General features: G+C 36.1%; 1 protein-coding gene and 1 non-coding gene across 2 annotated transcripts in view; both read right to left on the bottom strand.

Annotated features, from left to right (window-relative positions):
- The window catches only part of CDK17 (cyclin dependent kinase 17), a 115,818-nt gene that overhangs the window by 20,836 nt on the left and 67,475 nt on the right, over positions 1–27,507 (bottom strand). Inside the window, exons 3-6 of the mRNA XM_030819794.1 lie at positions 18,604–18,768; positions 13,781–13,914; positions 11,486–11,611; positions 686–742 (exon numbers count right to left, since the gene is read on the bottom strand). Coding sequence (XP_030675654.1) covers positions 686–742; positions 11,486–11,611; positions 13,781–13,914; positions 18,604–18,768 — 482 coding nt within the window. The remainder of the gene's footprint in view (positions 1–685; positions 743–11,485; positions 11,612–13,780; positions 13,915–18,603; positions 18,769–27,507) is intronic.
- LOC115837189 lies at positions 3,746–3,882 on the bottom strand. Its single transcript, XR_004032206.1, has one exon. It is a non-coding gene; the product is annotated as a U4 spliceosomal RNA (small nuclear RNA).

Genomic DNA, 27,507 nt, shown 5'->3' with positions numbered 1-27,507 from the left:
ACCTCGTGATCCACCCGCCTCGGCCTCCCAAAATGCTGGGATTACAGGCGTGAGCCACCGCGCCCGGCAATCATAAAAATTTTACCCATGTTTCTAGACTTTTCAGAATCTTTGTACATTAACTCTCCTTTAAAAAACAAGGATCTCTTCTATTATTGCCAGGACAGCCCTCAAGCTCCTTTAAGGGTTCCCTATTAACTATTATTTTCTTTGCCCTTTCCTACTATAGGAGGTAGGCCATTTCGAATCAGTAGTACTAGTAGCAAGTTCAAGAAAACCAAGATCTTAAGAATTTCCTTAACCTTTAAAAAATGTGTTTTTATCTTTATTCTGATTTTTCACGGGTCTGAACTCATGCAATTTCCCATGGTGGCACAGACAGTAGACTGCCAGTAGACTAAGTGACAAATGCCTACTTTGTTATCAAGAAAACATAATACTTTCTGCTTCAATAAAAATTTCAAAGCTATAAAAAAAATTCATTTCCTCTCAAACTGATGGGATAATTTCAAGAATTGAAGACCCTAACTCCTAGAAACTCTGTTACCTTTCCAGAACAAGTATATAATCTTGTTGACATCAGTATTTATGTTTTTTCCAGGTTAACAAAAACTGTGGAGTAACAGAGTTTGAACGATGAATAAGAAAAAAATGTCTTACATTTTTTAAATAAATATTTACTTACCTCTCCAAGCTTTTCCAATTTGATGTAGGTTTCCATTTTTCCAAAGCCAATTTCTGACTGAAAAGGTAAAACAATGATAAATTTAGTATTTATTCTTTTTTTTTTTTTTTTTTTGGGACAGCGTCGTCTCACTCTCGCCCAGGCTGGAGTGCAGCGGCACAATCTTGGCTCACTGCAACCTCCACCTCCCGGCCGGGTTCAACGGGTTCAAGTGATTCTCCTGCCTCTGCCTCCGGAGCAGCTGGGATTACAGGCACGCACCACCAAGCCCGGCAAATTTTTTATTTTTAGCAGAGACAGGGTTTCAACACGTTGGCCACGTTGTTCTCGAACTCCTGACCTCAAGTGATCTGCCTGCCTTGGCCTCCCAAAGTGCTGGGATTACAGGCGTAAGCCACCGCACCCAGCCTCGTATTTATTCTTAAAGTTTCAATTCATCTCTTCCTCAACTTCTGAAACTTTCCCACTCTAAAGAATGACTAAGAATAGAAAAATCTGATTATAATAAAATGGTTGAATATCTATCAAGTTTTAAAATAAACCCAATATTGGAACATTCAAAGGTTCAAAAATATCAAAGTTCACAATCAAAATTGTCAACCCAACCTTTATATACATAGTTAACATTCTGTCATAAAAAATATATTGTTTTATTCTAAGACACCACAGGCATTTTAAGATACTAAAGAATCTTATCAAGGATAACTACTTGGGATTTCCTTTTTAACAAAATTGCAAAATAAATAATTTTCCTATATATTTTCCCTCACCAATCTGAATTCCCAAGGAAGTCCTGCAAACAACAAAATACTATTTGTTTCAGGCTTTCCAATCAAAATACAATGAAAAAGACAACTGAAAATCATGCTCTACAATGGATCAGGAAGTGGCAAACATAGAAGCAGCAATGTAAGTCTAATTCTGGCTACACCCCCTGGCCAAAAAAACAAAACAAAACAAAAAAACCCACAACAAGAGAAAATGCTTTAAAAGTGAGTTCTCAAAAGCCTTGCTTTTAAACTTGAGCTTGCCTGCCTATTGTGTATGGAGATGATAAACAGAGTAGATGAAATATACCTAAATATGTAATACAAACCCAATATTTAAAATGAAAAAGAAAAAATCTTAACACAAAATTTAGGAAATTTTTTTTTTTAGATAGATTGAAAACTAGAGACTGAGAGAGCAGAAATATTTTAAAAAGTAAAACAGAATGGGAAAAGAATTTTCTTCAAGTTGCTTTCTAGTACCCCTTTGTAGATAATGGAAAAGGTAATGATAATCTAAAGAAAGATTCACTTGCTTAGAATGGTTCTAATGCCCTTAAACAAAAAGCCGGTATTAAAAGTTTTTTAATACATAATCTCAGTTCTCAACGGTGTATAAATTATGCCAGCTGATTAAATGCTGTGATTTAGTCAAACTCTAGAGGTCTAAATATGCAATTTTCCTTGGAACTGTGGAATAAAATTAAAATAATCCTTGATAATTAGACTTGCATCACTTACCATTTCAGACAATAGGATAAATTATCCGAAGTTGAATGGCCAAAAGTAGCAGAGGCCCCTCGAAAGAACTGTTTTTATCTTTTTGTTACAATAATATATATCATATTAAAAGCCATGTGGAAAATTGCACATCCAATCATACTTAATTCAATTTTAGTAAACTAATTAAAACTTTGGTCACAGGTATTATTGAATGAATGAAAAATTATTTTTGCACTCTGATATTTTCCTATATATGACGTTTTTCATAAAACAGTAAATTTTAAAAATGAAGTTTTACAACCATCACACACTATTCATCCATGTATTGTCTTGTACACGACTCAGTATTAAGTCCTTCACTTTCTAGTATCAATAACTATGCAAAATAAAGAAGTAAAACTACAATAGATAATATTTTTAAAATACAAGTGAAGTTTTTAAAATCAGTATGAAAAACATGGCAAATAGACCACTATCTGGTACATGACAGTCTGATTATGAAAATCTTTTAATTTATATATGTTTTTATATAGCCTATTTATATATGATCTTAAATACTTTACTTCATAAAAAAGGCTACTTGCCAAGATCACAGAAACTAATAAAATATCTTTATTCTGATACTTATCTCTGGAATTTAGGTGCTTAAATTCATGAATATGGAACTATCGCATTTTTGCCATGAATTTTAAGTTTTGTGTCATCTTTTATGGGGGAAAAACACTATATTGAGAATAAATGCAAACTAGTATGAACAAAAGAACGAATATTCCTGAAAAAAATATTTAAAACGTCATTATAACAATGAGAAGCACGTGGGAAATAAGACTGTAAGCTAGGCATTTTTTCTTCTCAGGAGTAGAGAAATTTTCTTATTAATCCTTTTATCTTAAATGAATGAATACTACCATGTTCTTCAAACATCAAATACACTAGGGTCCAGTGGTTACTATGACAAAATGTCGAGGTTTGCTTTAAAGACTATGTAAATGGACTACAAATTAGACTGTAAAGACAAAAATGTATGAGGTTAAGTTTAAATTTGAATAATCACTCTATAAAATAAACAACACTACTGAATTCCACCCATGCAGGCAGGCAGGCAGGCAGAGAATTCAGACAAAGACACAATTACACTAGTGAATTGTCTGTCAGATCCTAATTCAAAAAGTAAAGGCTGAGCCCCATTTTAGTAATCTTCAACTTAGGATTTAATGATTACATCAAAATAGTGCTTACTGAATCTTTAAATAAAATTTTTAGAAAATTTTGCTTGCATTTTTATTTGCTGAACACGACAAGATTAACAATAGATATAATGACTAGCTTGTTGACGTGCTCTCCTACAGAAATTATTCAGAGGACAGAGGACAAAGCTCATTTATTCAACATTTACCCAGCACAATGTTAGGTGCTAGAGAAGACAGATATGATTCCCACTTTCATGAGTTCACAATCTAGACTGAGTTCCATTCTAGATTATTTTAGAATATTTTAAAAGTTTCACAGAAACAGAAATAATAGCTAAAGAAATAGCACGATAAGCTTTATAATGTATATGTTGTTTCAGTCTCTGTAGAAACTCGAAAATTGCCAATGCCAACTATATCGCAAGTCGTCATAGTGGGGTATTTGGGGAAAATTTTCAATTAGCAATAACTGTGCATTAGATAAACCTCGGGTATGATACTATCACTGCTCAAAGCTTATATTTTCATGTAATATAAAAGCCCCCTTAATGCTGCTTTCCAGACAAATGAAGATAATTTTTTCTGATATTTCACTGTTCTAAGAAAATACTTCACTTTTTGGCAGCCCCAAACAAATTCCTATTCAGATGGCTCTTAGAGTATAAGCACGTGAAAATTCTAAATATATATATATAAATTAAATTATAATTTATAATAGTCTTCCTAGAATTCAGTGTAACTTGTAAGCAATACCAAGCCTTATGGGAAATTTTTTGTTTACTTTGGATTTAGCAACATAATTACTCTATCACATGCTGGAGATGCTGTTCTAGCTGAGCTTCAAAACAAATGAAGCACCAGAGGTCCCCATTATCCATAGGAGATACTTCTAAGAACACCAGTGGATGCCTGAAACAGCAGACAGCACTGAAACCTATATGTACTAGGTTTTTCCCTATACATATTAATACACTCCTAAGATAAAGTTTAATTTATAAATTTTTCAGAGTAAGAGATCAACTAATTAAATAACTATAATAAAACACTGTAATAAAAGTTACGTGAATGCAGTTTCTATCTCTTGCTCTCAAAATAATCTTATTGGCATTGTATTCACCTATCTTCAGACTGTGTTTGACCTCACATAACTGAAATTGTGGAAAATGAAACTACAGATAAAGGGGGAAGCTTCTGTATGTACAGAGGATCCATAGATGACATTTTAAGAGTGAGTATGTATTAATATATAAGAAACGGGGCCGGGCCTGTAATCCCAGCACTTTGGGAGGCCGAGAAGGGCGGATCACAAGGTCAGGAGATCAAGACCATCTTGGCCAACATGGTGAAAATACAAAAATTAGCTCTACTAAAAATACAAAAATTAGCTGGGTGTGGTGGTGCATACCTGTACTCTACTAAAAATACAAAAATTAGCTGGGTGTGGTGGTGCATACCTGTAATCCCAGCTACTCGGGAGGCTGAGGCAGAAGAATCACTTGAACCCAGGAGGCAGAGATTGCGGTGAGCCAAGATCGTGCCACTGCACTCCAGCCTGGTGACAGAGCAAGACTCTGTCTCAAAAAACAACAAAAAAAGAAACAGCAGGGGAAGAGGGAGGCTTTTTCAAACATTCATTTCCCTCCCTGTGGGAATTACCGAGTTACTGTTAATGACAGAAATGTGTTTTATCCCTTAGACTTGGTGGGCAGGGGGAGAGATTGAGAATCTCTATTCTACTCAGCCACTTTGTCTTACAAAAATTGCTATTATCATCACCACAATACCACCTTAATCCTGTACTCCTGTACACAATATGCTAAAGGTAAATTCTGTGGGACTTTGAACCTCACTCCCACATTCCATCTTATATTTCTAATTACTGAGAGATGTAAGGACTTGATTGTATTTTCTCACTTGATTGCTCTGAGAATTAAGAAAGGTCTATATGGTCTACTGGTAAAACCAGGAATGAAGAATCCAAACATTCACTGTTTAGGAAGGCATATGCTCTTAAAATGTATAAACCTATAATTTGAATACAATAAGACAAATTTTTATATATGGATGACCTTCATTCTAATTGAAGCTGCACTCAGTCTCACAAAACTTCCACTGGGTATACCATTATTTTAAGGGCAAGGAAGCTCTGACGAATCCTGACTATCTACATATAGGCTTTCCCACTATTCTAATAATTAACTAAATATGTTGAGAATATTTTTTCTTATCAATCATAAAGGACTACTAAATAGCACTTCCCCAATCCAATAGCCACTATTTTTAACATGACATATGATCACTAAATGTAATGTGGTATCCTGGAGGGGGTATTGGAACAGAAAAAGAACACTGACAAAAAATTAGTGAAATCTGAATAAAGTATGGAGTTTTGTTACTAGTAATGTACCAATGTTGGTTCCTTAGTTGTGACAAATGTATCAAAATAATATATAAAATGTTAATAATATGGTAACTGGTATATAATGTGGTATATAAGAATTATATAATTTTTGTAATTTTTCTGTAAATCTAAAACTAAAATTATGTTTATGTAAATAAAAAGTCAATGGAAAGGATTAAGGTAAGAAATGGGAGACTGAACACACATGAGTTTATAGGGATAACGGATAGTCTTAAGCATCCTGAAAAGATGGGATAGTAAGAGGTACAACTTCTCAAGATTAAAAACAAAAAAGAACAGAACGGGTATATGTATAGGTAGGTTTGCAAGTTTGTTATACAGAAAAGGAGGGGGTTTCTGGTTAATGGCCCCCCTTTTTTTTTTGAGACAGGGTCTTTCACTCTGTCGCCAAGGCTGGAGTGCAGCGGTGCAATCATGGCTCACCACAACCTCATCCTCTTGGGCTCAAGTGATCTTCTCACCTCCTACCTACCGAGTAGCTGGGACGACAAAGGTGTGCCACCACGCCTGGCTAGTTTTGTTAATTTTTTGTAAAGATGTAGGTCTCACTATGTTGCCCAGGCTGGTCTTGGACTCCTGGGCTCAAGCAAACCTCCTGCCTCAGCATCTCAAAGTGGTGGGATTACAGGCATAAGCCACAACATCTGGCCCTCTCTCTTTTTTATGATGTAGGAAGAGAGATCATCTGCTTACAGTAAGAGAGGAAGAGTTAATCAGAGAAAGACAGTGGGGTAGCCAGGCAACATTGGGGATCTATGTGAGGTTGATGACCATAAATTTATATTAGACCCATTCAGCCCTACTGTATAACCTTCTCCAGGAAAAATGAATTGTTTCTTAATTCCTACTCAAGCAAAGGTTTTATGTTATTTTTACTACTCTACTTATTATACATTGCCATTAGAAAATATGAAAATAGGCCAGGAGAGGTGGCTTACACCTGTAATGTCCGTGATTTTGAAGGCCAAAGCGGGAGGACTGCTTGAGGCCAGGAGTTCAAGACCAGCCTGGATAATACCTAGTATGACCCTGTCTCTACAAATAATTTGAAAAAAACCAAAACAAACAAACAAACAAACAAACAAAATATATATATATATATATATATATATGAGAACAACACATTGAAAGTTTAAAACTTTTAGAAGACAAGGCTAAATTTTACCTTAAAAATATTTTATTTTTTAGATTAAGGGTATATTATCCATGGAAAAATGAACTCTAGTACATGTGAAGAATATTTTTCTTTTCCTACCTCCTTTCCATTCATCCCTAATCTTTACCCATCTCCTTTACACATAAACCTAGGGTCCAGACTTCTATGCTGAAAAACTGATCTCTTTGAAAAAACTTTTACTTTTTAGGTATATAAAGAATATATTATCCATAGATACACAAATTCTAATACATGTAAAAAAATGAGTTTCTTTTTCCCACTCCTTTTCCATCCATCCCTAACTTTCACATGCCCTCCTTCCCTGCCTATGTTCAAATATAAACCTAGGGTAGAGATTTTCATTTTGAAGAATAATTTTTAATGTATTTCCAAAAAGTATTCTTTAGTAAGGTAGATGAATAATGAAATGGATGCATCAGTAAAATCCAAAACATAGCCGGCATGATTTATCTGAAATCTATAAGCCATTTCAGAATTTTTTGAAAAGGGAAGTAGGCAGGCCAGCGCAGGGGCTCATGCCTGTAATCCCAGCACTCTGGGAGGCCGAGGCAGGAAGATCACCTGAGGTGGGGAGTTCAAGACCAGCCTGACCAACATGGAGAAACCCCGTCTCTACTAAAAACACAAAATTAGCCGGGGCGTGGCGGCGCACGCCTGTAATCCCAGCTACTCGGGAGGCCGAGGCAGGAGAATCGCTTGAACCCAGGAGGCGAGGGTTGTGGTGACCCGAGATCATGCCATTGCACTCCAGCCTGGGCAACAAAAGTGAAACTCCGTCTCAAAAAAAAGGGGGGGAGGTAGGTAGGAACACTTAACCATAAATAAAATCTCTAATCACTTAGCATTCATTAGAGGGCACTGTTTTTCTTAATATCATGTAGACTGTAAAAGATAGCTGCTAAAGGATAGCTTAAAAAATTACATGGTGATTAAATCACATTTTTATTCCCAAATGGAACAAATACAACCTCAAAATTTATCCTAAGTACCAATCTTTGATAAAAATTGATAGCCAAAGAAAACTTTTGACTTGACAATCAAATGGCAAAATCATCCCAATAAAAATGTCTTGGCCGGGCACAGTGGCTTACGCCTGTAATCCCAACACTGTGGGAGGCTGAGGCAGGTGGATCACTTGAGGTCAGGAGTTCAAGACCAGCTTGGCCAACACGGCAAAACCCTGTCTCTACTAAAAATAAAAAAATTAGCCAGGCATGGTGGCACATGCCTGTAATCTCAGCTACTCAGGAGGCTGAGGCATGAGAATCACTTGAACCAGAGGCAGAGGTTGCAGTGAGCCGAGATTGTGCCATTGTACTCCTGCCTGGGCGACAAAGTGACACTCTGTCTCTCACACACACACACAAAATGTCTTAAGCAGTGAAGCTAAATTATGATAATCATATACTTATACCAAAATCAAGTTTGTGTTATACTTTTCACCATATTTATATACTGGTGAATGTCAAATAACAATGTGCTCATGGTATATACAGCATAAAGTGATTTTATTTTTTAGAGTATGTAACCAAAATATTTTTTAGAATATCTAACTAGAATATCTAAACTGGCCCACAGAGGCCAGATGCTGTGGGTGGCTCACACCTATAATCCTAGCACTTTGGGAAACCAATGCAGAAGGACTGCTTGAGGCCAGGCATTTGAAACCAGCATGGGCAACACAGTGAGATGCCATCTCTACAAGAAAAAAGAAAAATGTTTTTTAATTAGCTGGGTGTGATGGTGTGCACCTGCAGTCCTAGCTACTCAGGAGCCTGACATGTGGGGATTGCTTGGGGCCAGGAGTTCAAGATTACAGTGGGCTATGATCATGCTACTGCATTCCAGCCTAGGTGACAGAGTGAGACCTTGTCTCTAAAGAAAATAGTTCCATTATATAATAATATGTAAAGGCTGGATGCAGTGGCTCACCCCTGTAATCCCAGCACTTTGGGAGGCCGAGGCGGGTGGATCACCTGAGCTCAGGCATTCAAGACCAGCCTGGCCAACACGGTGAAATCACATCTCTAGTAAAAATACAAAAATTAGCAGGACATGGTGGCGCATACCTATAATCCCAGCTACTCGGGAGGTCGAGGCCGGAGAATCGCTTGAAACTGGGGAGGCGGAGATTGCAGTGAGCCAAAATTGCACCACTACACTCCAGCTTGGATGACAGAGCAGGACTCCGTCTCCAAAAATAATAATAATAATAATAATCATAATAATAATAATGTAAAAAAGGAGATACAACAACTGCTAGCAATCCAAGAGTCATCATCAATTTCTCTTCCTTCAGGTGCAAAGTCCAACTGGGTATTAGGTGGTATTTTATCCCTTCCTGGTCCCTAGGATTTATGTTCTACTTTCTATTTCCATCTGATTGCCACATCAGCCTTAATTTTAAATAAATTCCTAATTCTCCCTGCCTCTAGTCTTTCTCTCTCTCTAAATCATTGTTTGTACTTCTCCTAAAGCTATTGCTATGAAACAAAAATGTGATCATGTCAGCCTTTGTTTAAATAAATACCTTTGACGTCTTCTCATTACATGGGAAGAAGTCCAGACTTCTTGGCCTGACCTCTAAGGCTTTTCATTCTGGATCTGTCCTGTCCGTTCAAGCCATAGCTTTTATATTATTCCATATTACCCTTCATATCAGTTCTGATTTCCCAAACATGACATCTACACCCAAACCTCTGGGTTTTAGTTTTAGTACATGAAGTTTCCTCTGCTTAGAACACCCTTCATTCATAGGCCATTTTTAACTGACAAATTTCTGCCCATCCTTCTAGGACCAGCTCAAGTGCTATCTCTGTAAGCTTGTGATTTGCCAAGGCATTTTACTTGCTGCCTCTTTTGTTGTCCCAAAGCACTTTGTATGTATCTCTACTATAGGACTATAGTCATCCAAAAGAGATTCTCACATAAACAATCACCTGAATTTACGTTAAAGTAATACTGCAATAAGAAAAGTTATCCTTTGAATAAACAGTGCTGGGTTAATTACTAAATATTAAGAAAATATATTTGTAAGACATGTAACTGACAAAGGTCCTGTATACAAAGCATACTTAAAAATTTGTATAAACCAATAAGAAAAGACAGAAAAACCCAATAGAAAAGAGAAGAAAAACAGACCTGGGTAGTTAATTCACAAAAGAGAATATCTAAATACAAACATTAATAATAAACACATGATGAATAATAAACACATAGAAAGGTGTTCAACTTAGTCATCAGAGAAATGCAAAACAAAACCGAGAGACCACTATCAACTCACTAGAAAAGTTAAAATAATAATTTTTGAAAGACATTATCAAAAGTTGGCAAGGAGAACAACCAGAACTATTATATGCTAGTGATGTAAGTATAAGTTGGTACAATGACTCTGGAAAGCTGTTGACAGTATCTAGGGAAGCAGAATATAATGCAACAATTCCACTCCTAGGTAAGTACTCAACAGAAATGCTTACACATGTTAACCAAAAAACGTGCACAGGAATGGTGATAGAAGCATTATTTGGTAATAGCCAAAAACCGAAAACAACCAGAATGCCCATCGATAAGAGAATGAAGTACAGTACACTCATAAATGGAATACCATGCAACAATGAAAACGAATTATCTATAATTACATGCAAAAATAGGGCTGAAACTCACAAACGTAACACTGAACAAAAGAAGCTAACAACAAAAATAATACATACTGTATAACTTCCATACATACTGGGATACATATTGTGCAATATATATATACAAACTTCATATAAGTATATAATTCTGTATATTTACATAAAATATATTTTAATATAATTACATATTCATAATTACACAAAGCTCAGATGTTTTAATAAGGATAATCAGAAAGAGAATATTACACATTTAAAAAATAAGAATATATGTGAATGGGATTTTAAAAGATCCAGATATCAAAACATACTATAAAAACAGTATGATCAGAACAGTGTCACATATCTGGGTAAAACTAATCTTTAGCATCAGAAGGCAGAGAGTATGGCTATAGTTGAGGAAGTGAGGAATCTTAAGTAAAGAGAAAGGAAGCAGAAGGGGGTTTCTGGGATTTCTGAAATTTTCTTTTATTGATCCAGGTACTGGTTACACAGGTATATTAACATTTCAAAAGTTCGTTGAGCTGTACAATTATGGTTTGTGTACTTCTCTGTATATCTGGTATATATTAATATATTTTTATCTATCCAGCACATATCTAGTATATCTATATATCTAGTACGTATTTATCTATCTAGCATGTATTAATAGCATTTACCAAAAATAAAATATACTATAAATCCTATTCCAATATGCATCCTATTGAATGCATCTTAAGGGCTCCAATAAACCTTTAAGAATGGAAAATAATAAAAATCGAGAAGGCAATATAATAAAATTTAGCTATTCTAAAGTTAAATATAAAAATTAATTTAAAATGTTTACACCCAGAAGCAGCAAACAAGCAGATCTGACTGATAGTGGAGGTATAGGAGACCAAAAACTTACTAAGGAAGCTCTACGAGACCTTCGACTCATTGGTTGGTCAAATGGTGGACTGTTTATCTGCAACTTTTCAAGATATCCATCAGGTATTCTGATGTCTGCAGGCAGCGATAACCGCTTATTTAAATCCTTAAAAAAAAAAAAAGTAATCAAAAATAGTAAAAAATAGTAAATAGTAATAGTAAAGGTAATCAAAAATAGTAAAAATAGCAAAATTTGGCTTTTGTATTCACAGGCTCTAACATATTATTTCTTAATGATAAGTAATCGTAAAGTTTTACTGCAGTTGCAAAGTTACCTACATTGATTATATGTAATATACTCATGGCAAAAACATTTACTGTAAGCAAAAGTATACAGCGAAGTGTTACAGAAATGAAATTTTGCAACCTCAGTAATTTTTGAGTCCTTTCACTGGTAAATTCAACTTGAAATTTACTTTAAATTTATTATACCATATAGTAACAATAGGCAAACACTACCACAAACTCTGTGGTCAGTTTAAATAACTAACCAAGTAGATATTATATGATCTTGTATGCAACATGGGGAAAGAGAATTATATTTATTACTGCCATGTTAATGGCATTTCTATTTTATTTAATTATACAATGTGAGCTGGGATAAACTTGAAAAGAATCTTGCCTATATCATTACATCAAGAAATTTAAGCCGTATAAAAAGAAATTCCTCCTATTCACAGCAGCAGCCAAACCATGAAACGGAATGCAGAGGTATAGGAACTGCATAAATATTTACTGAGAAATATAAGACTTAAGTATAAAAACATACAATGCCACCAAATGGTAAGAGTAGGTAATGAGAAGATACTGGTCATCCCCATATTAATTTTATAAGTTACATAACCACTAAGAAATCACAATAAGCTTATTCTTAGAACAAAATAAAATGCCTAAAATGTATCAATAGAATAAACAGAAAAAAATCCAAAAACATTCTAAAATAAGAAAGAATGTATGTGTATATGGGGGAGGGATACAGAAAGAAGTCTTTCTAGATATTAAAATATACTATAGGTCAGGCACAGTGGCTCAAGCCTGTAATCCTAGCACTTTGGGAAGCCAGTATGGTGAAACCCTGTCTCTACAAAAATTACAAAAAAATTAGCCGGGCATGGTGGTGTATGCCTGTAGTCCCAGCTACTTGGGGCTGAGGCAGGAGGATCACTTGAGCCCAGGAGGTTGAGGCTGTGGTGAGCTGAGATCCCACCACTGTACTCCAGTCTGGGTGACAGAGTGAGGCCCTGTCTCATAAAACAGAAAAAAACATATACTATAAAAAGAATATAATCTAGAGCGTGCCTCCTTGGTGGTGGGGAAACAAATTATAGCTCAACGAAGAATGAGAAACTCCAGATATAGACCCTAATACTAAATAAAACAAATGATTTTAAAAAATCATCTATAATGTGAAGAAAAATAAGAAATATTTTCATTAGCATTGTGTCATATAAACATATCATTGACTTCAACAATTGAAAATGTTAATTTATCATTTAGAAAACTGATAAGATTTCCTTAACTGATTAAGAAGCAATCCTTTTATAATGAAAATATAATCAACCAATAGGAGAGATACCCTAATCATCATCTCAACAGCACCAAAAAAGCAACAATACTTTTATTTCAAAACATGTTCAATTTTTTTTGCAGAAACCTATTTTAGTTTACAGTATGTACTGAAGTAACAGTCACAATCAACTTATGTTCTCAAGGTTATACCACAACACTTACAAAGAAAAGAAAATGAATTCTTCATCCTTTTACACAGAGAAATAAATGTGCTTCAGAGATTAGTAGGTATAGCGAACCACAAAGGAAAGGACACCCACTTTTATAATATAATGCAAGAAAAAAAGCTGTTTATTTATACCTCTTAAAATTTGAAATAGAGAAAATAAAATGCTAATTACCCAGATGAATCTCAAAAATATAATTAAAATCATATTTTCTAAAAAGAAGACATTGCTAATATATTATTCTGTATTTCCAGAATTTTTGAAAATTCACTTCTCCTTAATGGAGAACCTAAAATAACGTTTCACAAAAAATTAAAATAAAATGTTTCACAGAATGCGATCCATATTGGGATAAAAATCAAAAAAGAGGAAATATTCACAGACTGCAATTTATGAATGCAAAGAAGTAACGTTCTTACAAGTGTCACGTGTGTTTATGAAAATTTTTAAATGGACATTTACTCCACTTCATAGGTATGTGTATTAACATATACCAGCACAAATATTCACAGGTATATTTGTATTTTTTAAATGATTACCTCCATTGAGATCCGTCTATGTATACGATTTCTGAGACAAACACCTGTGGGTGACTGGACTTCATCAGATGATGTCCCAGAAGCTTGGTCACTCTCACCATCTGATCCCATTTTTAGATTTTCATGAACAATATCTATATCAAAAAATGAGACATTAAAAGAGATACATTATATACTAATATATAATTTATTATCACTATGGGTAAAATATAAAAGGCCAACAAGTAAAAATCACAGCATAAAAAGTCATTTACCTTCTGGTGCCACAGGTATGCAGTTAATAGATGAAAACATGACTCAAATGTCTTAAAATAGTAGTATGAAATCTTTTTACACTTTCAAATTATGAAAAAAAATTAACATTCAAATTATTCTCAAGGGCTGAGTAATAAAATTATAAACCGGAAATAGTATCTCTGAGAATGAGCCAGTTCTTTCATTTTCTAGATCTGGGAACTGAGACTTGAAAGGTTAAATGACTTTCAAAAGGTCACAAAGCTTAGATGCAGAGCTGGAATAGACACCTGGTCATTTGCCTCTTATTTAGTATTCTTTCCATTAAATAATGTATCACTGGATCTATGGTCAAATGGAGCTAATTCTTTGAATATTCTTTAAAACACCTCTTAAAAGCTTCTAATGCAGTTTCTCCTCCCTGCACCCCCAATGTTAAAAATAAAACAATAAAAAATTATTCACTGACTACTTTGTACCAGAACTACAAAAACAAGTTTATGATCTTCAAATACTCAAAAATCTGTTCAGAGCAAAAGCATACTACAATAAAGGTGGGTTATGATATGTTTAATAGAGATAAAAGTTAAATGGTGGGCGGATCACGAGGTCAGGAGATTGAGACCATCCTGGCTAATGGTGAAACCCCGTCTCTACTAAAAATACAAAAAAAAAAAAAAAAATTAGCCGGGCGAGGTGGCGGGCGCCTGTAGTCCCAGCTACGTGGGAGGCTGAGGCAGGAGAATGGCGTGAACCCCGGGGGGCGGAGCCTGCAGTGAGCCGAGATCGCGCCACTGCACTCCAGCCTGGGTGAAAGAGCGAGACTCCTTCTCAAAAAAAAAAAAAAAAGTTAAATGGAAGTAGGGAGAGGAAGATAAATTCCATTTGAAAATATTAAAAACAGACATATACTGTTTTTTGGGGTTTTTTTGGGTTTTTTTTTGTTTGTTTTTTTGAGACAAGGTCTTGCTCTGTTGGCCAAGCTGGAGTGCGGTGGTACAATCATGGCTCACTGCAGCCTCTACTTCCCAGGCTCAAGCAATCCTCCTGCCTCCCAAGTAGCTGGGAGTACAGGCACCCACCACACCTGGTGTTTTGTTTTGTTTTTGTTTTTGTTTTTTTGTAGAGACAAGGTTTTGCCTTGTTGTTCAGGCTCATCTTGAACTTGTAGCCATTTATGCCTAGTGTTCCATTATTGGAACGCTAAGCATGTGGGAGTTACTTATATCCTACTGCTCAAGGTCATCACCAAGGTCTGATCGCAAAAATTCAAAAAACTGCAACTTCAGGAATCCACCCATCTTGGCCTCCCAAAGTGATGGGATTACAGGCATGAGCCACCACATCCGGCCAAGTTGTATACTTACACACCTGCATTTGTCAGTCATTCTCTAATAACCTAGCAAAAAGAGTGTACTAGGAAACAAATGCTAGATCTCTAGAACTCCTCTCTTGCCACTATTACTTTCTATACACGTATTCATTTTCCAAAAGGAACCATGCTGTTTCATGCTGCAGTGCTTTAACACACATTTTTTCTCATTTTTAAAAGATGCCTTTTCCTATTTTATCAACTTTGTGAGATCAGGCTTAGTCTTCAAAACTATGCTCATGTGTCAACACTCAGTGAAGTCTTTTCTAATCTCAGACACAGTTGACTACTGTGCCCCCACCCACTACACTGAAGAACATTTTATGGTGCATGTGGTTTTATAAGATCCTTGGGGACGGGATTTAGCTAGTTCACTTTTCTATTTCTAGAACTTAACCAACTGTCTGGCACTCAGAAGGTGCTTAACAAGTATTCAAGGGAACTGCATATTATTAACTAACAATCAAGGAATGGCCTAGATAACTAGATCTCTTTTTCAAATGAAGTTATATGAAATATCAATGTGTGAGACAATTGTATTTTACAAGTATAAATGTTAACTTTTAATAATATTTATATATAAAATTATGAGAACTGCTTAGATTAAGGAGAAATTTGAACTCAAGGGTCTCGTATCAACTCTATCTTAGAATTCACTTTAGGTCTGTATTTTTGTCTTGGTTAACTCAGTATTAAGAAAACTCCAATTAATATTCATAAGCAGTTGCAAATGGTAATGATTTTTAATAGCTCAATATGTAATCTAAGAATACACCAGTTATGCTGAGATTTCTGGAGAAATTTTATGGTGATATGTGAACAAAACATTAATTTGGCAGCAAAAGTAATGTATTGCTGATTGATTCCTAACCTCTTAAAATTTGGTATATAACACATCTGAGGTCATGTATTCATTTCTGTCACACCTTCAAAATGTTAAAACTAATTTAATCATGCCTTCCATTTCTAGTGAGATATGAAAATCTTCCTTTCCTCAAGATAATGTTGACTAAAATATAATACTTTAAAATGCACAGCTGAATGTGCAAGAATGTATTGGTAATACCTAGGAAGCAAAAACAAAGAGGACTGAAAACCCAAAGCTGTTATACATAAATTGACTATCACTGTCTTAGGAGAGGCTGCTGATGTTCATGAGAAGGTCCCTGGGTTTACCTTCCACATTGGGATAAAAAATGAAGCCCTGGGTTTTTGAGTTACAAGTGAGAGTAAGGCTCAACTCCCAAAGTGCTACACTTTTGAGACTTAAAGGGTACACTTAAAAAAAATCTGTCCTGTTGCACGAGGAATTGGATGACAAAGCTTACTAATCTCAGACTATGAATAAATACTTGAGTACCATCTGACCCAAACAAGAAATTACTCACGTCATTAACAAACAAGTATAGTTCTGACATGATTACCAGTTGGTATTTTCACTTCCATCATGACAAACGTGAAACAATGAAGGCTTGTCAGAACTTTACTCATCTGTCGGGGGGGAGAGGGATATCTCTGCTGATCAGGTAATGTAACAGCTGCAGATACAATATACTTTTCTCCTCCAGCACAATACCCTTTAAATTTAATCTGCATTACTAACATTTTCAATACACTATCTTAATTCTAGAACAAGGGTCTAGAACAAATGTGGCTTCTTTTTATATGGCCCATGAGCTAAAAATGTTTTTTGTATTTTTAAAGGATTATTAAACAGAGAAGAATATGCAATAGAGACTGTATGCCCATAAAACCTAAAACATTTATTACTAACTGCCCCCTTACAAAAAAAAAAAAAAAACCCCTGGTCTAGACAAACAAGAAAACAATAAGCCAAGGCCTGATCTATAGTGTTTTCTGACTTCTCTCTCCATGGACAACTTCAGGCTATCAACATGACAACACTGAACATATGGTTGGGAAGAAATGTGCAGTAGCATACCATTATATAGTGTTTTTGACTATAGAGACAGAACAGCAAAAAATAACCCCTGTGGCATAGGTAATAGTTAGAAGTGGTAAAAAATTAGAAAGCAATGACTTTTGTGTATTCATTATCTTTGTTTTTAATTTAGTTTACTTATTTGTAAACTTATATAATTCAAAATTTAATAGCTATGTTTAACAACCAGTTTGCAAAGTTCCTGAAACTTTAAGTCATCTCTCATGAACTAGTGTGAGCCAACTCCAGCATACCACTCTGTAGAGATACACCTACACAGATAAAGACTATATGCAGTTCTCATAGAAAAAACCTCACTGTAGATAAGCTCATACTCCCAAAATTAAAGAAACACATTTGGAAATAATATACTATTCCAAGAGTGAGCACATAAAACGAGCAGTAGAATAAAACCCCAGGAGCTTCAGTAAATATAATTATCTAAGAAGACTATAAAATAGTTAAAGTGATTTTAAAAATCAAAACATAATCCGCCAGGTGTGGTGGCTCATGCCTGTAATCCCAGCCCTCTGGGAGGCTGAGGCAAGTGGATCACTTGAGTCCAGGAGTTCAAGACCAGCCTGGGCAACACAGTGAGACCCCATCTCCTAAAAAAAAAAAAAAAATTAGCCAGGCGTAGCGGCAAGCACAGGTAGTTCCAGCTACTCAGGAGGCTGAGGTGGGAGGATCATTTGAGCCTGGGAGGTCAGGGCTGCAGTGAGCCTCAATAGCACCACTGCATTCCCCTTCAGCCTGGGTGACAGAATGAGACACTGTCTCAAAAATAATAAAAATAAAAATATAAGACATCATCAAAAAAGGCCAGAAAAATAAACAAACAGAAACTTGCAATTATTTTTTCTTGGATATTTAAAGACATAATGACAGAAGAAGAAACAATTCAGGTGATAACCACATATACTAATCATTGCACTAGGCTTTATATGGTGATGATCTGAAAAGTTACTGAGGCATGACCCTAAAATAAACACCATCCCAAACTGCCATTCATCTTGAAATACTGCATCCATTTATTATGGGTTTCATTTCCCTCCTGATGGACAGGTTTTTCAAATATTACTTCTCTGTACTGTCAGCACTACTACCTCTCTAGAACTTTCCATCTTTCTGCTATTCCTCTTGATCTTAACTTGATTTTTATCTGACAGAAGAAAGGAGATAATAAAAGTTGCTGACTTTTACACAACTAAAACTTAACTATGTACGTGATGTATAATCAGAAAGGTAAACACAATAGACAAGTAATCAAATTACCTAATCTGCTTCCATTTCTGGGCATTGCCATGAAGGAGCCAAGGCTCCCTCCAATAACACTGTGTGGTCTCCGCAATGGGGGCTTCTTGAAAGATCCTGTGTACTGGTGGAGGAAGGAATGCATGCTGTGAGACGTTGGAGGCCTGCCATTCTTCACAATAGGCTCTGTGGTTCATAGTATTCAAAAATCATTCCATCATCAGTCCAAGATCCAGGATCACATGAGAAGGATTCAGAAAGCAAAACAAAAAGTTGTAACAGAGATTAGTACATTTAGCCTCATTGCTTTGCTTAACTATACACAGTACTAAAATTAAAACAGTTTCTCTGAAAAAATACTTAAGAAAATACTTGAATATTTTAAGTTGGTCTAATAACCATCCATTTCTTATATAATCGAAAGTGGCTAAGAACCACAAAACTACTAATATACCCAACCAAATTTTCATCCATTTGTTTATTTTAGTGTATCCCAAGATTGTTTCCATACCACTCCTCCATTTATTGACTGCCTGTGTGCCTTATTTTAAGCATGCTTGGCTGGGTGTGTGGCTCACACCTGTAATCCCAGCACTTTGGGAGGCCGAGGCAGGCGGATCACCTGAGGTCAGGAGTTTGAGACCAGTCTGATCAATATGGTGAAACTCCATCTCTACTAAAAACACAAAAATTAGCTGGGCATGGTGGCATGCCCTGTAGTCCCAGCTACTCAAGAAGCTGAGACAGGAGAACTGCTTGAACCCAGGTTGCAGAGGTTGCAGTGAGCCAACATCGTGCCACTGCACTCCATCCTAAGCGACAGAGCAAGACTCTGTCTCAAAAAGAAAAATAAAAAGAAATTAAGCGTGCTTTAGAATACAAAAGACATGGTCCTGGCCTAAAGGAATTTACATCCCTGTTTGCTGGACATTCAAAATGGTATGTCAATTAGTGAATAAAACCAAAGTACCTAAATACATATCAATACAGAGGGCTCCAAGTTTATTCCCCTGAATTTGGGATTGACATAAAGAGTTTTTAAACAATCACAGACCCATAACCAAGCAGAAACATTTAAAAAATATAATACTTAAAAGCTATTTAATTATGCATGGGGGAGAAACTGTTTTGTAATGTTTATCAGGAATCTCATGACTCCTTTCCACCTCCAAAGAAGAGCTGTGATACAGGTTAAAGATACAAGTCTTGTGATACACAATTAGTCTTCTATATTAGAATTTTGTTTTTACTGATAGCAGCCAAGGAGTTTTAAAAAGAACTGGGCTGCTCTGAATACCTTCTTTTTAAAATGAAGCCAACTATTCTTCTGTAGCTAACAATCAGGCATAAGGATACCTGCTGATCAGGGGATTCCTTTTTAAAATGAAGCCAACTATTCTTCTGTAGTTAACAATCAGGCATAAGGATACCTCCTGATCAGGGGATTCCTCTACCTGTTTCTCAGCTAAGTAAGGTTTCTCAACTAAGGACAAGTTGACAGGAGGAGTTGGCTACAAGCCTTAAAGTGAAAGCCTTCTCTCACAAGAAAATCTTAGGATCCGCAGAACAGGACCAGGGTATGGGCTCCAGAGAAATGGGCCAAGAAGGCCATGTGGCCTGAGCCTCTACTAATAGTGGTTGCCTGAAAGTGTAGAGGAAGGATGGGGCATAAAGGCCTGAAGGCTCACCCAAGGTCCAAGCTATCTAATCTGGGCCAAAGACAGACTGGAGATAGGGGCAAATGCCTACCTAGTAATACAGAACATGTGTCTGAAGTTTCCTGTGATCTGTATATTCCTTGGCAGTACCTAACTGATACAGAATTTGGGGATCTTAAGTCTGGCAAAATAATCAATGATTTAATAATGAATGAGGAGGGGCTATCTGATATAAATGCATAAATAATTACAAACAATGTGGGATAATACAGGCTACGGCATACAATAAGATTTTTCTCAGCCAAGCGTGATGGCGTGCACCTGTAGTCCCAGCTACTCAGGAGGCTAGAGTGGGAGGATCACTTGTGCCGAGGAGTTTGCGGTTGCAGTGAGCTAAGATAATGCCACTGCATTCCAGCCTGGGTGGCAGAGTAAGACCATGTCTCAAGAAAGAGAAAAGAAAAATGAAGATTTTTTTTCTCTTTCTAGGTTATTTCACGTGTGAAATATCACAATATTCAAATATTAAAAACAAATTATGCAAATATTTTGCCTACAGACAACATTTTAGTTGCTCTGTAAAGTTGTCCTGGAGAATACAGCTTGATTGCTCTGGAGAATATAGAAAAAAAAAAATGGGGATCATAAGGACATACTATTTGATAAACACTATTCTAGGCACTGGGCATCAACTGGTGAACAAAACAAAGTACTATTCTCAGAGTGCATAAAACCTAATAGGGAAAAGACACACACATGACGTCAGGTAATGATAAGCGATATGCAAAAGACTAAAACAGAGGGATGTGGAAATGAGTAGCTAGTTATTTTACACTGTATATTGAGGAAAGTTCTCTCTGCTGAGATATTTTTAACAGAAATTTAAATGCAAGAAAGAGCCAGTCAGGGAATATGGGTAAGTTGTGGATAACAGGATATTCCAGATAGAGAAAAAAGCTAATGCAAAAGCTGACATATGGCAGAGTTCGACTTGTTAGAACAGTGGTCCTCAAACTTTAACATGCTTCAGAATCATCGAGGATCTGTAAAACACAAGATTGCTTGGTCTCACCCACAGACTTCCTGGTTCAGTAGGTCTGGTGTGGAATCTAAAAATATGTGTTTCTAACAAATTCCCAGGTCCTGCTGACATTGCTGGTCCAGGGATCACACTTTGAGAACCACTGTGTTAGAGCACTAGAAAGAAGGCAAGTGTAGCTATAGTACCTAACCGTGAGGGGAACAGTGGTACCAGGTGAGACCAGAGAGGTAAGGAGGGAACAAGTCATTCAACATTTTATACTTCACCATAAAAGTTTGAATTTTATTCTCAGATTGGAAGTAGTTATGGTAGCTTTAAAGCAGGGGAGTGATCTGATCTGATTCATGTTTCAAAAATATCACTGTAAAGGGTTAAAGATAGTAGGAGGTAAGGGGGTACGGATGACTACAAAAGGTAACACGAGAGATCTCCTGTCATGACGAAATAGTTCTTTATCTTGATTGCAGTGGTTATACAAATCAACACAGGTGAGGACATGACACAGAACTATATTTAGACTTTATTCCAGTATCTATTTCCTGGGTTCTATAGTTACATACGGTGGAACCAATGGTGGGGGGATTGGGAGAAGGGTACAAGTATGGGTCCTTTCTATATTATCTTTGTAACTTCCTTTTAATTTGTAATTATTGAAAATAATTTTTTAAGATATCATTTTGGTTGCTGTTTGAAAAACAGGCAATAGGGAATCAACAGCAAAAGGAGGAGATTACTATAGTACCCTAAGTAACAAATGTTGGTGGCTTAAACTAGGGTAGCTGTACTGAAGATGGAGGGAAGCAGGCAGATTTAGGACATATTACAAAGGCAGAAGCAACAGGCCAGCAGACACGATTGCTAAATTAGTTTCACACACACTCCTACCACCCAGCTTTTAGTCAGCATTTATAGTAAAAACATCTATTCAAAGATTTTTTTCTTTTTTTCCAGGCAGGGTCTTGCTCTGTTGCACAGGCTGGAGTGCAGTGGTGCAATCACAGCTCACTGCAGCCTCAACCACCTGGGCTCATGTGGTCCTCCCACTTCATCCTCCCCACCACAGCTGGGACTACAGGCACACACCATCACACCTGGCTAATTTGTGTCTTTTTGGTAGAGATGGGGGTTTTGCTATGTTTCCCAGCTAGTCTCGAACTCCTAGGCTCAAGTGATCCTCCTCACCTCAGCCTCCCAAAGCACTGGGATTACAATGAGCCACCACGCCTAGCTCCAAAATATTTTTAAATCTTTACCAGATCAACTGTTAAAAATATATGAAATATGATACGTTAATGGACTATAACTGGAATTGTCTATCAGTCACATCGATCAGGGGTCCCCAACTCCTCACATTACTGCTTGAGCTCCACCTCCTGTCAGATCAGTGGCGGCATTGATTCTCATAGGAGTACTAACCCTGTTGTAAACTGTGCATGTGAGGGATGTAGGCTGCATGCTCCTTATGATAATCTAACGCCTGATAATCTGTCACTGTCTCCCATCACCCTCAGATGGGACCATCTAGTTGTAGGAAGACAAGGGCAGGGCTCTGATTGTACATTATGGTGAGTTTTGTAATTATTTCATTATATATTACAACGTAATAATAATAGAAATAAAGGGTACAATAAATATAATATGCTTTAATCATCCTAAAACCATCCCCCCAACCTCAGTCTGTGGAAAAACTGTCTTCCACAAAACTGGTCCCTGATGCCAAAAAGGCTGGAGACCACTGATACAGATGACTATCATAATCATGAGTTTGTAAAAGTTATTTATGTGGTAAAAAATAGGAAGCTACAATGGTGGGGGTTGGGGGCAGGGAGGAGACAACAGGAAAGTAAAGGAGAGAAAAGAATCGGGGACAACGCCTAGATTTTTAATTTTAGTAACTGGTTAAGTGAGCAAAGTTTGAGTAGAGGCAGATTTGGGAGAAAGGAAATCAAGAATTCTGATTTGGTCATATGAAGTCTAAGGTTCCCATTACACATCCATGTGGAGAAGACAAAAAGGCATTTAAATATGAATCTAGAGATCCAGATGAAGATCCCAACTGAAGATTCAGACTTAGGAGTAGTCAACATATATATGGTAGCTGAAATTGTAGGGTTGGAGGTCACCCAAGGAGAGGGTATAGACAGAGAAGAGATTGCGGCCCATGAGAGAGCCACAATAAAACAGAATAAAATATTCTAACACTTCCAGATCTTGAAACTAATTAACTGGCCAATTCAATAAGACAATAACACTCTGTATTTTAAAAAGTAATGGAAACCTTGGAGACAATATGCTAAGGGAAATAAGTCAGACACAAAAGGACAAATATTATATGGTTCCACTTATATGAGGTACCTAGAATAGGCAAATTCATAGACAGAAAGTAGAATGGTGGTTACCAGGGGCTGGGGAGAGGAGGGAATGTGGAGGTATTGTTTAATAGGTACAGAGTTTCAGTTTGGGATGATAAAAAAGTTATAGACATGGGTAGCAGTGATGGTTACACAACGCAAATACACATGTATTTAATGCTGCTGAACTGCATACTTCAAAATGTTAAACTTTGTGTTATATATATTTTACCACAACTTTTAAAAAGTAATGTAAATCTATATGAAAAACTGCAGCTCTTTAATACTCTGTAATTATTTTCAAGTAAGGATTTCCAATGATTTTTACCACCACAACATGGCAATCATTATGATTCCACTAAAAAACGTTATTTGGCATCTTATTTATCTGGATCTTTTCATTACGTGAACTATGATCAGGAACATGCAATTTCATAGCCCAACTTGTAGCCTAAGCCATTCCCTCCTCCCAATCCTGCTCTTTTAAACATTATTACTAGCCTGATCCCATTCTAGATCCTACATATTATCTAATGGAGTTTATGCCTTCAGCGTCAACCTTTCAAGGAACTTGGGCTATTTGTAGGAGTTAGTCTTCCTTAAACTCCCTATGTTATCTACTGTTGTAATAAAGTTACTGTTATGATGTAACCACAAACTGTCAAAGACAAACTGTCATAGCTACAGTAAGAGATAAGCAAGATAAAGAGACCTAGGTGAAAGACAGAGGCTCACAATATCCATAAAAATGGAATTTGTTGACTCCAAACATGACAAATTGCTCCAGTGTACAAACACAGCAGTTAAGAATGACAATTTGGAGTATCAGGAAAACCAGGTCATTTTAATCTTTGCTTTTTGGTGTTACTTCTAATCCTAAATAATCATGTTAAGTGACATTCTGTTAGGTTTATCTGACTACACTTCTTGGGAACATGTACATTAGCTGAAGAACTTCAGTTGGTCAAGAAGTCTCAAGTAGTATATGTGTAATAAAACATAATTTTACCTTTCTACAACTGTGATTTATTCTCTTCCTCACATTTAAATTGTCACCTATTCTCATCAAATTCAATAATCTCAATATATCGTCCCATTACAAGAAAAAATAAGTTCAAGGCTATGTAAACACAAGATTCTGAATATAACTTTCTGTGATAAGTCTTAAAATAGAATTAAGACTTATGAAACATCTGTTCTGCTGCAGTGACAGCAAAAAAAAAAAAAAGACATCAAATAAATTGAGTGTTTATGAGGGAAAGCTGTAGCTCAGATGAACTGAATTTTTTATTGAGATGAAATTCTTATAACATTAACCATTTTAAAGTATACAATTCAGTGGCATTTCATATACTTACAATGTGGTACAACCATCACCTGTGTTCCAAAACATTTTCATATCGCCAAAGGAGATCCCATACACATTAACCAGTCACTCCTCAGTCTTTTCTCCCTATCAACCTCTGGGAACCACTAATCTACTTTTTGTCTCTATGGACTTACCTATTCTGGATACTTCATATAAATGGAATCACAGAGTATTTTGAGTCTGGCTCCTTTCAGTTTTCAAAGTTCATCTATGCTATAGCACATAGCGCTTCATTCATTTATGTATTGAATAATATTCCATTCTATGGACAGACCGCATTCTGTTTATCCATTCATCTGTTGATGGGCATCTGGGTTGTTTCCACCTTAGCTGTTGTGAATAGTGCTGCTACAAATATAAATATTTGTGTACAAGACTTTGATTACCTGATTCAATTATTTGGGGTATATTCCTAGGAATAGAATTGTTGGGTCATATAGTAAGTCTATGTTTAACTTTTTGAAGAACTGAGGTAAATTAATTTTTGACAGGTGTTTTTGTTTGTTTTTTGAGATGGAGTCTAGCTCTGTCACCCAGGCTGGAATGCAGGGGCGCCATCTCGGCTCACTGCAACCTCCGCCTCCTGGGTTCAAGCAATTCTCCTGCCTCCTGAGCAGCTGCGGGACTACAGGCGTGTGCCACCACGTTCCATTAATTTTTGTATTTTTAGTAGAGACGAGGTTTCTCCGTGTTGGCCAGGCTGGTCTAGAACTCCTTACCTCCAGTGATCTGCCCACCTCAGCCTCCCCAAAGTGCTGGGATTACAGGCATAAGCCACCATGCTTGGCCTTGACAGGTTTTTAAAAATTGAACATTAAACACTTCTCAGTTAGTAAAAAGAAAACTGATGGGCTCAAAATTCTTTTTCTTCCAGGCACTACAGAAAAAAATATTTTGTACATTTCAGTTTGTAAATTTTTGTGCAAAAATTTTATTTCATATTTAGGGAAAGGTGTATTGAGTTAAGGCCAGTATGCTAACATGAACTAAATTGGCAAACTTTCAACTTTTTTTTTTTTTTTTTTAACATACTGAATACAAATTCAGGATTCATCATTCCTTGGGTTCAACCCACCTGTCAATGTGCAAACATAGTTTCCATAAATAGACAAAGTAATGTGAATTATATTATAGATTTATAACTGAGTTAAAACCTTCATAGTATGACTCAGTTATCTAAATGAGAGAGATAATATCTCATTTTGGATATTCTATTCTGTTTGGATAGAGGTAGAACATGCATGAGTGAGATTATGGGTATAACTATAACCAAATGCATCATACACATAATTTCTCCAACATGTTTATAGTATTACCCCCAATTAATGTGTTCTAGATCTAGAGTATGCATGACAGCCACATGCCTAGATATGCAAGAGTAATAGGACTGTGATCATGCCTGTGACTAATCAAGAGACAAGTGATCAAAAATTGGTCCAAAGGCAGTTTATTCAGGGAAATTATAAACTACTGTTATGTGCCATGTGACGTTTCAGTCAATGACAGACATCATATACAACAGTGGTCTCAGAAGATTATAATGGACCTGAAAAACTCCTATAGCCTAGTGATGCCAGTGATGCCGTACCCGATGTAACATAGTAGTGCAATGCATTTCCTTTTCTATGTTTAGATGTACTTAGATACACAAACACCATTGTGTTACAACTACCTACAGTATTCAGTACCATAATACACTGTACAGGTTTGTAGCCTATAAGTAACAGGTTGTACCATGTAGGCTAGGTGTCTAGTAAGCTGTACTACCTAGTTTTGTTAAGTATACTCTGATGTTTGCACAATGATGAAATGGCCTAATAATGTATCTCTCAGAATGCATCCCCACTGTTAAGCAATGCATGACTGTATATTCCTCCTACTCCTTCAGCTAGCATTATGCTACTATTTGGCTTTAAAGCTCACTTTTGCTTCATAAACTGCTTACATTGTATGTGAGAAGATCACTTAAAAAGTATGTATGTGTCATTCATTATGCTATATTCTCTGTATTCTGGCATGGACTGTGTCTGTGTATGTGACCTATCTAACAGCATTTATACTCTAAAATATGTTCCACAAAAAAAGAATGCATTGGAATCAGCTATCAGGCACTGACAGGTGACCAAAAAGGTGTAGAATCTCTGTGAAAGTTGTTGGTGAAATCCATGTGCTATTACAGAGAAAATAAGCAATAGTAGATTATGGTAGCCTATGCTACTAGCAATCTTTGTAACCCAAGAGGAATCGATGTCTCTTACAACGTCTTCAAGTATTACTTCAAGTAAGTCAGGTCAAGGAGAAACTCAATAGATGGCCTATTTGCCCTTATTTACTACCTATTAAAAGTTACTACTGTAATAAAATAAGTTTTAAAAATCATATACAACTTGAAAAAACAAATATTTTTAATCTTTCACCATTTGTTAAAAACAAAGCATGTTTTATGATAGTTAATACCAAAATACTACAGAAAATATGCAAGTGGTCTAAAATATTAGCTAAAAC

The sequence above is a fragment of the Nomascus leucogenys genome, chromosome 10, assembly GCF_006542625.1.
Source record: "Nomascus leucogenys isolate Asia chromosome 10, Asia_NLE_v1, whole genome shotgun sequence".
In the NCBI taxonomy this organism is placed as follows: domain Eukaryota; kingdom Metazoa; phylum Chordata; class Mammalia; order Primates; family Hylobatidae; genus Nomascus; species Nomascus leucogenys.
Note: the sequence above shows the minus strand (reverse complement) of the source record. Positions and strands in the feature narration are given on the sequence as shown.